Raw genomic sequence first — 13,919 nt, 5'->3', positions numbered from 1 at the left:
TTAACTTCAGTATAAAACACTCCTTGACATAAGAATGCAAACAATCAATTACCTCTCACTGCGTCTTGCACGATAATGACAACCAAACACTCGATTACCTCTCTACAAGTAATCATTTAGAACTTTCCTTCCACCTCTGGAAGTTCACTACCCTGATCTCTTCAGGTTCTTCCGGGCTTAACTACCAGGATCCTCTGCAGCTCCTCCAGGCTGCTACCATTAAGTTTTCCTTGAGCAATTACGGTGCTTCACCCTTCTGCTAGGTTCCTCCACAGCTCTCTTGGCTGCTACACCATGAAGTTCCCTCGAGCAACTATGGTGCTTCATCACCTCTACAGAAGCACGTGACACTCCTCTTCACTGCTTCTCTTCACACCTCTAGGTCCTCTGCTCCACTACCTTGGAGTCACATCAACTACTCCCTCTGTGCTGGCTTCGAAGTTCTCAGCAACTTCTTCCCCAAAGACAAACCTGCAACCCATCGACACTCCAATAAAAATGTTTCCATTAAAACACATAAACAAAAATAACCACACAACATGTTTGCTTCCTACATCCATCTGCTCTCTACATACTGTGTGAGTGGACTCCCCCGTTTTGGGGCGGGTCCATGCTCCACCTCGCCCGGCGGTCCTCACTCACTCAGGGAGGGGTCCTCTGCTACCAGGAGCTGGGCTCTGGCAGTCGACGGGAGAGGGCGCGCTGCTCGTCCCTCCAGCTGTCTCTCTCATCTCCGTCCTCTCATTTAGGCTTCCTGCCTTACCAAAACATGTCTAACTTATAAATAAACATTGCTACTGTCGCTGGGCACACGACCAACTACAAGCAATCACTATGAACTGGCTTAAATCGTGCTTACCACAGATTGTCTAGTCGAGGGCGCTATCCCTCTGAAGGCGTCTGATCAGGGCGCTCCACACAGCCCACGAAAATGTCTCTGGGCACCTTAATAAACTCTCCTCGCTGTCCAGGACTTGAGACCACAACGTTCTCAGCTCAATTCCACAGCTGGCACGTCTGCACACTTCTCTTGGAGATATATCACTAAGGGTTCCTTTCTGACGGGAGCTCAAACGGAGCGTGGCTTTCCCCCTGCGATGTCTGGCCTCAAGTGAGATCAAAGCCCTCCAGAAGCGAGCCTCACGCCTCCAGCAAAATATCCACATCTCCTATCCAGTCATTTATTTATTTTCTTATTTACTGCCCATAATCTTAAATTGTTCATTGAATCCAACAAACTATTTTACATCTGTGTTATCGCCTCTATATTTCCAATACTTTCTAGTTAGGTCAGGCTTGTTGAATAACCCTCAAGGGGGAGACTCGTTTCTCCTGTAGGCTGAGATCATAACACAGGATACTAATACAGTGTGGCCAGTGAATTCAGTGGTACTGTTGTCCAACCAGCTAAGGGACTGAAACGGTGAAATTAGTACCTACTAACTTGTCTATGCTGTCGTGTATGCTCGATGATATCGAGATGGAGGAGGACAAAGTAAAGAAATTTATTGACACAAGGGACGAGAGAATTTTGGAAGAGTGTACCAAGGCCCAGCTCCAACAAGTGGCAAACCACTTTGGGATCAGGTTGAGGACGACTAAGGTTGCGGAGCGAAGGATAGAGATCATGGCACAGCTCACAGCTCGAGAGGAGGTGACGGGAGAGGAGCCGTCTCAAGGAGAGCCCTCCCAAGAAGAGCCTTCGCAAGGTGAACCGTCCCGACTAGAGCCACCCCAAGCGCCTACCAGTGTGGAGAGAATTCACAGTGAACATGGGAGCAGTGGAAAGTCCAGCTGTAGTAGTGGGAACCGACCTGTGAGATTTATATTTATTTAATTTATATGAATATATATAGAATTTATATTTACGTTAATTTATATACTTCGATAGCAATTTGTATAATGATAAGTGGACTGTATTTCTACAATAATCTCATAATCTCAGAAATCGATCCTCTACACATTAGGGGGGGTTTATATTAATTGAATATATATGCAGCCAATCAAACTACAGTAATAGACTACATACATTGAAGAGGTTCCTTATCTTATAGTACAGCAGGTTAGTCCACCAGGTATAACTAGGGTGTAGACACCAAATTATCCTCTTTGAGGTAGCTTCCATCACCCAGTAACTGGTGCACAAAATCTTGCTTCCTCGTCTTGACCTGTCAAAAGTGCGCTAGCTGTAAAGCCAGAATCCTATATATGACAAGTATTTCAGAGAAAACACTGTACTTGGAATAATAAAGACCTGGCTTAATTACCTTTAGTTTGAGGCTATATCGTGCTCTAACCGGCTAACCCTACCCAATGACATTAATGGCCACTATTGATAGATAATGGGTTTCGGAAAGAACACTTAACTTGATTTGATGACAGCGTGTTGAAAATGGTACACCTTTGGTTTCCATAACACTACGTCCAAGTAAATTTAACAGGAGCCGAATTTGCTCCCTGTGAGCCTCTGGTCTAGTATCAACAAAGGCTGCCCTCCTTCCTCACCCTGACGCCTGGCTTACATTGTCCACATGACAGAAAGTGATTGAAGGGTCACATTTACTCTACTTTAATATTGATAATTAAGTTAATTTATATGAGATGTTTTATGATGGTAAAGTCCAAAGACTAATGTATTTAAGAATAATTCCCAGCAGAATAGCTGGTGAATTATAATAGTATGTGGTGATGATATCCCGTTTTCTTTAGACGGTAATTCCACTACAAGTTACGTTTTCTATAGGTTACTTGTTGGTAATACAGCAGCAATTATTATCTGTCTGATTATTAAATGGTGTCGGATTTTCCGACAGTAGTAAGAGGAGCCTGCAACCGGAAATAATGAAGATGCAACTGGAAGCCCAGCTGCGGCGAGAGGAAAGAGAAGCGCAAATGCAGCGAGAAGGAGAGAGACAACTGCGACTGGAGGAGATAAAGGCAAAGAAAGAAGTCGAATTCCGTCGCATTGAGTGTGGTCTGCCCTCACTACTTGCACGGCGGGATGACCTCAAGGTAATGGAACGTGACTTACCTACGTTCGAACCACAAGAAGCTGAGGCATTCTTCAAACACTTTGAACGAATAGCAACTCGGAAGGAGTGGCCAGAAGATGATTGGGCTGCTCTGGTCCAGGGCAGGTTGACCGGCGAGGCCCAGGAAGCCTATAACATGCTGGACCTAGAGGAGTGTACTAGTTATGACGCAATTAAGAATGCGGTGCTCCACTCATTCCGGCTGACTCCGGAGATGTACCGGAAGCGGTTCAGAGAGTGTACAAGAGCGTCGGGGAAGTCTTATGCCGAGACCGCCAGGGATATGGAACGGAAATTCCTACGTTGGTTGAAGGCGGAGGAAGCGGAGCCGGCGGATGAGATCAAACGACTGATAGTGATGGAGAAGTTTATGTCAGTGCTCCATCCTGAGTTGCGAGTAAGGGTGAGAGAAGCAGGTATTAAGGACCTGAAGGCTGCAGCGGACCGAGCCGACATGCTGAAGGAGGCACTACATCTCAGGAGGGAGGGGCCGCCCAGACACTCGCCTTACCCCAGGTCGGGAGGGAACTTTAGGAGTTCAGGAAGAGCGAGGACGGGTGGGGACTCTCCCAAGGGTAGTGTGCCCAATGAAGTAACCCAGTTCAAGAGCTCAAGGGACGCGGTGAGGAAGCCCCAAGCTATGAGCAGTGGACCTAGCTCAGGAGCAAGTGCTGCAGCCCCGGACACGACGACAGGGAGTCCAAGGAGGACCCAGCGAACGTCTGCAAGTGGTACCGCCAGGGGGACTGGCGAGTGGCCGCCCAGGGGAGCCAGCCGATGCTTTAACTGTGGTGTGAGGGGACATTATGCCCGCGAGTGTGAGGAGCACCAAAGGAATATGGGACTAATGTTGGAAGAGGAGAGAGTGTTTGTTCACACCCCATATTATGGTGGACCCAACGTGAATGGTTGGGAATTGAAGTTGGCTGAACATCCCTTCGTTTTCGGGGCCAACGTGAAGTTTGGAAAGTCAGACCCAGTGGAGGTGGCCGTTCTTCGAGATACGGGTGCTGACATAAGTATGGTAACCAGGAGTATTCTCCCCAAGGAATTTAATGATTCACCTGTGGGAGTGGTGAGGATACGCAGTGTGGGGGAGGAATACAGGTTGCCACTTCACGAAGTACAGCTGATTGCCGACTGCGGAGTCGAGAATGCTATAGTAGTTGTAGCCCCTAAATTACCCCTAGAGCATGTACAGATGGTGCTGGGTAATGACCTCGGAGGAGGCAGGATACAACCCGATTGGGTCAGGAGTGCCTATGTTGCAAGCAGCGGTACAACCCTGCCAGGTGAGGTATCGGTCGTTCCAGATGGTAGTGAGGAAGCCGACTTCGTCAGGGGAAACGTCGCCAAAGACGACGACAACGAGGGCGAGAGTGCAGAGAGGTCGTCGCAGGTCGTGGAAAACCCCGACGAGGACCTCCGACTAAGCCTGATGATGCGTGTGGAGGAGTGGCGAGGAGCAGCTGTACAAACGCCTGGGGCGGTGAAGAGGCTGCAGACCGCACTCCCTCCACACAGAAACGTGAATAAAGTAAGCTCAGTGGATGAGCGAACGGCAGTGAGGGGCAGAGTGGAGGAGCCACGACGCAGTGCACCCTATGCCGGCCAGATGAATAGTGGGAGGTGCAAGATGAACCACCGTGATGAGGCGAGCCACAGGGAGGTGGATGAGCCCAACCACGAACCGAAGAAGACGTCTGCAGGGAAGAGAATCGCATGGAGGAGTGAAAATGTTCGTCGGGAACGAAGGAGCGAATGGTATAGGAAAGGCAATACGAAAAAAGCAGGAAATAGGTACACCCAGGGTAGGCGCCAGCCTAACCAGAGGGGCATTGAGCCATCGCAAAAGCCTAGTGTGGAAGAGAGGAAGCTGCTAGATGGAGTACAGGAGACAAGTGCCACTGTGAGGAGGCAACGCACCTATGGGAGAAGAGGAACCGAGAATAGAGAAGATTGGCGAAGAGGAGATCATAAGAGGAAACATGGAGTACCTGTAGGATGCAGTGGAAGTGCAAGACTATCTCAGAGTGCACGACGCGGTGGAGGCGCTGCATGCACTGAATCTTACAGTGGTAACGAGCCGTTAGAGTACACTCGTAGCCATGGAGAGAGGATTTCTTGTAGGTGTTCAGGGAACACCCATCACACCCGGTCCTATGCGAGATGGAGATATAATGAGGCAAGTGACTGGCAAGGTGGTACGAGCCACGTCACCAACTGGAGGAGTGACACTTCAGGAACGGAGGGAGCAAGAGTATAGGTTGCCCTCTGAGTGCTGCTCTTCCGATATGACTCATATTTTAAGGGGAGGGGTAAGATACAGTACCTAGAGAGCCCGGGGTAGTAGAGAGCGCGCATAGATGGCTTAGGAAGCATACTGTAGAGCTAGGGTATCCAGAGGGTACAAAAGTAGCAGGGGTTGTAGGTACCATAGGATGTAGGGAGCCTTTGTGATCATTGGGAACACAAGGTGTTAAGATCCTGGACCACCATTAGTAACGCTACTATGATTGTGTGTGGTGATTTAGGTGTGGCTGTGTGTGTGGGGGGGGGGGTGTTTGTGTGGGTGTGTGTGTGTGTGTTTTACTGCAATAACAACAATCTTATGTTGCTAATATTGACTGTGGTGTTTAATAGGGGTTCTAGTATTGACTGGTGTCATCAGTGGTGCTTTCGTTGGTTAGTATTAACAGTGAGCCTAGTATTGATCGTGGTGTTAACAGTAGTGATTGACAGCCCTAGATTGTGTGCTTCGTTTCCTTTATGTTGCATTTCTCGGATGAGATTCATATTATCTCTGTGCTTCCTGGGTAACAATGTCTGGAGCGAAGTTTTAGCGTCGGTACGAATGATGACATCTTGTAAATTATTCTAAATTTTTTAGAAAAAAAGAAAATTAATTCTTCTTCTGATGTTAAAGTTGGTGGAGAGGTCAAAGCATCAATTACATTGCTATTGCCTCTCCTTAGATCACACACAAACACACTCACACACACACACACACACACACACACACACACACACACACACACACACACACACACACACACACACACACACACACACACACACACACACACACACACACACACACACACACACACACTAAATCATGGAGAGATAAATTGGGAATCAAGGAATCCCCATGGAGGTTACGAAACGTGGGGAGCAAAATTAGTAGATGTTATAGACAGGAATTTCCTAACACAACTTGTGAAGGAAGACACAAGGGGAAAGAGGAGGAGATGCACCGAGCCTATTAGACCTGATTTTCACCCAGAACGTAGAAAATATCGAGAATTTAGAGCATGAAATACCTCTAGGGGCCAGTGACCATTGTGTCCTAGTCTTTGACTACATGACGGAATTCAAACTTATGACCATGGGACAAGAGATCTGGGAAAGGAGAGGTGACTACAGGAAAGGGGACTATAAGAGGATAAGGGACTATCTGGGTGAAGTGCAGTGGGAGGAAGAAATTAGAGGAAAAACAGTCCAAGATATGATGGACCTAGTCATACAGAAATGCCAGGAGGCCGAAGAGAGATTTATACCAACAGTAAAGGGAAAAAATAAGAAGGAATATAATAACCCATGGTTTAATAGACAGTGTTAGGAAGAAAAAATGGCCAGCAGGCGGGAATGGAGGAAGTACAGAAGACAAAGGACAGAGGACAACAGGATCAGATACATCAGAGCTAGGAACACACACACACACACACACACCTGGCGTTCCGCGAGCGCTATGTCATGGGTTCTCGTATCCTGGCCGGGGAGGATTTACTGGGCGCAATTCCTTAACTGTAGCCTCTGTTTAACGCAACAGTAAAATGTGTACTTGGATGAAAAAACGATTCTTCGCGGCAGGGGATCGTATTCCAGGGACCAGCCCGAAACGCTACGCGTACTAGTGGCTGTACAAGAATGTAACAACTCTTGTATATATATATCTCAAGAACGATTACATTAACATAAGACGAACATCGGAAAGGGACTATGAGAACGATATTCCAATCAAAGCGAAAAAACAACCTAAGTTACTACACAGTCATATAAGAAGAAAAATGTCGGTGAACGACCAAGTGACAAGACTAAGGAAGACAGAGGGGGCATATACTGAAAGTGACAAGGAAATCTGCGAGGCACTGAATGCCAGTTTCCATGGAGTGTTCACTACCGAGCCTGAGCAGCTCCCATTGTTGGAAGGGGTTACCCTAGATGAAAGACTATCAGATATAGAGGTGACAGCAGAGGAGGTAATGAAACAGTTGACAACTCTAGATGCAACTAAAGCAGTTGGACCAGACAAAGTATCACCGTGGATACTAAAAGAAGCAGCGCAGGCCCTCAGCGTGCCTCTGGCAATGATCTTTAATGAGTCACTTATGTCGGGAGAATTGCCCAGTTGCTGGAAGAAGGCAAATGTCGTGCCGATCTTCAAGAAAGGTGATAGGGAGGAGGCACTTAACTATAGACCTGTATCACTGACAAAAATCCCCTGTAAAATACTGGAAAGAATAATTAGGCTACGACTGGTTGCACACCTGGAGAACATTAGGTTTGTGAACAAACATCAACATGGGTTCTGGACAGGGAAATCGTGCCTAACAAACCTTCTGCAATTCTATGATAAAATAACAAGGATAAGACAGGACAGAGATGGTTGGGCAGACTGCATATTTCTGGACTGCCAAAAGCCTTTGATACAGTACCGCACATGAGACTGCTGTTCAAGCTCGAGAGGCAGGCGGGGTTGGGGGGAAAAGTCCTAGCATGGATAAGGAACTTCCTAACAGGAAGGAGCCAAAGAGTTACGGTAAGGGGCGAGAAGTCAGACTGGCGAACAGTAACAAGTGGAGTACCACAAGGATCGGTGCTGGGACCAATTTTATTTCTAGTATATGTTAACGACATGTTTACAGGTGTAGAGTCCTACATGTCGATGTTTGCGGATGACGCAAAGTTGATGAGAAGAGTTGTGACAGATGAGGATTGCCGGATCCTCCAATAGGACCTGAACAGGTTGCAGAGATGGTCAGAGAAATGGCTACTGGAATTCAACACGAGCAAATGTAAAGTTATGGAAATGAGACTAGGAGATAGGAAACCAAAGGGACAGTACACAATTAAGGGGAACAGCCTACCTGTGACGACGCGCGAAAGAGACCTGGGGGTGGACGTAACACCTAATCTATCTCCTGAGGCACATATAAATAGGATAACGACAGCAGCGTACTCTCTCTACACTGGCAAAAGTTAGAACATCATTCAGAAACCTAAGTAAGGAGGCATTAAGGGCGCTTTACACTGCCTACGTAAGGCCAGTCTTAGAGTATGCCGCCTCATCATGGAGTCCCCATGATGAGGCGGTAGTAACGCTACTATGATTGTGTGTGGTGATTTAGGTGTGGCTGTGTGTGGGGGGGAGGGGAGTGTTTGTGTGTGTGTGTGGGGGGGGGGGGGGAGGGGAGTGTTTGTGTGTGTGTGTGGGGGGGGGAGGGGAGTGTGTGTGTGTGTGTGTACTCACCTAATTGTGCTTGCGGGGGTTGAGCTTTGGCTCTTTGGTCCCGCCTCTCAACCGTCAATCAACTGGTGTACAGATTCCTGAGCCTACTGGGCTCTATCATATCTACATTTGAAACTGTGTATGGAGTCAGCCTCTACCACATCACATCCTAGTGCATTCCATTTACTAACTATACTGACACTGCAAAAGTTCTTTCTAATGTCTCTGTGGCTCATTTGGGTACCCAGTTTCCACCTGTGTCCCCTTCGCGTCCCTTCAGTGTTGTATAGTTCATCCTTGTTTACCCGGTCGATTCCCCTGAGGATTTTGTAGGTTGTGATCATGTCCCCCCTCTGTCTTCCAGTGTCGTAAGGTGCATTTCCCGCAGCCTTTCCTCATAACTCATGCCTCTTAGTTCTGGGACTAGTCTAGTAGCATACCTTTGGACTTTTTCCAGCTTCGTCTTGTGCTTGACAAGGTATGGGCTCCATGCTGGGGCCGCATACTCCAGGATTGGTCTTACATATGTGGTGTACAAGATTCTGAATGATTCCTTGTGTGTGTTTCACTGCAATGACAACAATCTAATGTTGCTAGTATTGACTGTGGTGTTTAATTGGGGTGGTAGTATTGACTGGTGTCATCAGTGGTGCTTTCGTTGGTTAGTATTAACAGTGAGCCTAGTATTGATCGTGGTGTTAACAGTAGTGATTGACAGCCCTAGATTGTATGCTTTGTTTCCTTTATGTTGCATTTCTCTGATGAGTTTCATATTATCTCTGTGCTTAATGGATAACAATGTCTGGAGTTTTAGCGTCGGTACGAATGATGACATCTTGTAAATTATTCTCAATTTTTTAGAAAAAAAGAAAATTCTTCTTCCGATGTTCAAGTTGGTGGAGAGGTCAAAGCATCAATAACATTGCTATTGCCTCTCCTCAGATCACACACACACACACACGCACACACACACACACACACACACACACACACACACACACACACACACACACACACACACACACACACACACACACACACACACACACACACACACACACACACACACACACACACACATGTTTTCAGGGCATGTTTCGATGTTTCTGGGCTATTTGAAGCTGCCTATAACTCATCACCAACCATTACCACCAACACCCAACAACCATTACCACAAACACCCAACAACCAGAGACATCAACAAGCAACCACTACCAACAACCACAAATACCACCAACAACAACCATCAGCCACTACTACCAACAACTAATACCTGCACAAACAACCTCCATCAATCACCACCATCAACAACAACCAAACAACCACAACCACCAACAATCACAACCACCAACAACCACAACCACGAAGAAACACAATTAACAACAACCACTGACACCAACAACCGCAATTACCAATAACAACCACTACTACCAACAACAACCTCTACCACCAACAATCACAACCACCATCAATCACTACCACCAATATCCACCAACAACCACTACCACCAGCAAACACTACCACTAACAACCAGTACCACCAACAACCAGTACCACCAAAAACCTCTACTACCAACAACCACTACCATCAACCAACAACCACCACCAACCACCACCAACAACAACAACCACCACCAACAACAAACACTACCAACAACCACCACCACCAACAACAACCACCACCACCTACAACCACTACCAACAACCACTACCATAAACCAACAACCACCAACAATCATTACTCCAAGAATCATTACCACTAACAACCACTACCACTAACAACCACTACCACTAACAACCAATGCCTGGACAAACAACAACTACTACCACAAACATCCAACAGCCACAGACATCAATCAACAAACAATAACAACAATCACAAATACCACCAACAACACCAACCATCAAACACTACTCTCAACAACAACCAAACAACAACAGCCACCAACAACCACAACCATCAACAACCACAACCATCAACAACCACATCCACCAACAATCACAATTGCCAACAACCACTAACACCAACAACCACTAACACCAACAATCACTAACACCAACAACCATCACTAACACCCTTCACCAATCCCTACACCAACAATCACTACCACCAACAACCAACTACCACCAACAACCACTACCACCAACAACCACTACCACCAACAACCACTACCACCAACAACCACTACCACCAACAACCACTACCACCAACAATCATCAATAACAACGACCACTACCACCAACAACTACTACCACCAACAATCATCAACAACAATCATCAACAACAACGACCACTACCACCAACGACCACTACCACCAACAATCACTAACACCAACACCCATCACCAACACCCTTCACCAATCCCTACACCAAAAATCACTACCACCAACAACCACTACCACCAACAACTACTACCACCAACAATCATCAACAATAACGACCACTACCACCAACAATCATCAACAACAACGACCACTACCACCAACGACCACTACCACCAACAACAACCACTACCACCAACAACCACTACCACCAACAATCATCAACAACAACGACCACTACCAACAACGACCACTACCACCAACGACCACTACCACCAACAACAACCACTACCACCAACAACCACTACCACCAACAATCATCAACAACAACGACCACTACCACCAACGACCACTACCACCAACAACAACCACTACCACCAACAACCACTTCCACCAACAATCATCAACAACAACGACCACTACCACCACCAACAACCACTGTCATCAACAACAACGACCACTACCAACAACGACCACTACCACCAACGACCACTACCACCAACAACAACCACTACCACCAACAATCATCAACAACAACGACCACTACCACCAACAACAACCACTGTCATCAACAACAACGACCACTACCAACAACGACCACTACCACCAACGACTACTACCACCAACAACAACGACCACTACCAACAACGACCACTACCACCAATGACCACTACCGCCAACAACCACTACCACCAACGACCACTACCACCAGCAACAACCACTACCAGCAACGACCACTACCACCACCAACAACCACTACCACCAACGACCACTACCACCAACGACCACTACCACCACCAACGACCACTACTACCAACGACCACTACCACCAACGACCACTACCACCAACAACAACCACTACCACCAACAACCACTACCACCACCAACAACAACCACTACCAACAACGACCACTACCACCAACTACTACCACCAACAATCATCAACAACAACGACCACTACCAACAACGACCACTACCACCAATGACCACTTCCACCAACAACCACTACCACCAAAAACCACTACCACCAACAACAACCACTACCAGCAACGACCACTACCACCAACGACCACTACCACCACCAACAACCACTACCACCAACGACCACTACCACCAACGACCACTACCACCAACGACAACTACCACCACCAACGACCACTACCACCAACGACCACTACCACCAACGACCACTACCACCAACGACAACTACCACCAACGACCTCTACCACCACCAACAACCACTACCAGCAACGACCACTACCACCACCAACCACCACTACCAGCAACGACCATTACCACCACCAACAACCACTACCAGCAACGACCACTATCACCACCAACGACCACTATCACCAACGACCACTACCACCAACGACCACTACCACCAACAATCATCAACAACAACCACTACCACCAACGATCACTACCACCAACGACCACTACCACCAACGACCACTACCACCAACGACCACTACCACCACCAACGACCACTACCACCAACGACCACTACCACCAACGACCACTACCACCAACGACCACTACCACCAACGACCACTGCCACCAATGACCACTACCACCACCAACAACCACTACCACCAACGACCACTACCACCAACGACCACTACCACCAACGACCACTACCACCAACGACCACTACCACCAACGACCACTACCACCAACAATCATCAACAACAACCACTACCACCAACGATCACTACCACCAACGACCACTACCACCAACGACCACTACCACCAACGACCACTACCACCACCAACGACCACTACCACCAACGACCACTACCACCAACGACCACTACCACCAACGACCACTACCACCAACGACCACTGCCACCAATGACCACTACCACCACCAACAACCACTACCACCAACGACCACTACCACCAACGACCACTACCACCAACGACCACTACCACCAACGACCACTACCACCAACGACCACTACCACCACCAACGACCACTACCACCACCAACGACCACTACCACCACCAACGACCACTACCACCACCAACGACCACTACCACCACCAACGACCACTACCACCAACGACCACTACCACCAACGACCACTACCACCAACGACCGCTACCACCAACAACCACTACCACCAACGACCACTACCACCAACGACCACTACCACCAACAACCACTACCACCAACGACCACTACCACCAACGACCACTACCACCACCAACGACCACTACCACCACCAACGACCACTACCACCAACGACCACTACCACCAACGACCACTACCACCACCAACAACCACTATCACCAACGACCACTACCACCAACAACCACTACCACCAACGACCACTACCACCAACGACCACTACCACCAACGACCACTACCACCACCAACAACCACTACGACCAACGACCACTACCACCACCAACGACCGCTACCACAAACGACCAATACCACCAACAACCACTACCACCAACAACCACTACCACCAATAGTGGTAGTGGTAGTCTGAACCGCAGACCCGCAGACGATGGGTGGTGGTGAACCAGCAGACCCGCAGACGATGGGTGGTGGTGAACCCGCAGACGATGGGTGGTGGTGAACCCGCAGACCCGCAGACGATGGGTGGTGGCGAACCCGCAGACGATGGGTGGTGGTGAACCCGCAGACCCGCAGACGATGGGTGGTGGTGAACCCGCAGACCCGCAGACGATGGGTGGTGGTGAACCCGCAGACCCACGATCACAGGGAGGGGACTTGTCAGGGAAAAGCGCCAAGCCGTCAGTCACACATTGCACTTATATTGTCCCTATTATAGTACTTGGAGGGGATCACGATCAGGATTAGGGATGGAGGCCTGGTCGACGACCGGGCCGCGGGGACGCTAAGCCCCGGAAACACCTCAAGGTAACCTCAAGGGACGGGGGGAAGGAATGGTGCTCCCCAGCGCTCTAGGACGCTCGGGGATTGAACTTTGGCCTGCATAAAGCGAGACCGTCACCCTTCACGATGGGTCGGTTTTTATTCCTGTTTACATTTTGTTTTGTATTGTTTTAATTTTTTCTG

General features: G+C 48.2%; 1 protein-coding gene across 1 annotated transcript; it reads left to right on the top strand.

Annotated features, from left to right (window-relative positions):
• Nucleotides 1-1,627: 1,627 nt before the first annotated feature.
• On the top strand, nt 1,628-9,962 carry LOC138361582 (protein SGT1 homolog). The gene is made up of 2 exons (XM_069320839.1): nt 1,628-1,816; nt 9,666-9,962. Exons 1-2 carry the CDS (start codon nt 1,628-1,630, stop codon nt 9,960-9,962), a joined length of 486 nt encoding a protein of 161 aa, XP_069176940.1.
• The last annotated feature ends 3,957 nt before the right edge of the window (nt 9,963-13,919 follow it).

This window comes from Procambarus clarkii, unplaced genomic scaffold (assembly GCF_040958095.1).
Source record: "Procambarus clarkii isolate CNS0578487 unplaced genomic scaffold, FALCON_Pclarkii_2.0 HiC_scaffold_495, whole genome shotgun sequence".
Taxonomy (NCBI): domain Eukaryota; kingdom Metazoa; phylum Arthropoda; class Malacostraca; order Decapoda; family Cambaridae; genus Procambarus; species Procambarus clarkii.
Note: the sequence above shows the minus strand (reverse complement) of the source record. Positions and strands in the feature narration are given on the sequence as shown.

Coding starts and splice junctions, on each gene's coding strand:
- LOC138361582 (XM_069320839.1), top strand. CDS start 1,628: ATGGCACAGCTCACAGCTCGAGAGGAGGTGACGGGAGAGGAGCCGTCT. Junction 1,817..9,665: donor GTAGTAGTGGGAACCGACCT/GTGAGATTTATA, acceptor GGCTATTTGAAG/CTGCCTATAACTCATCACCA.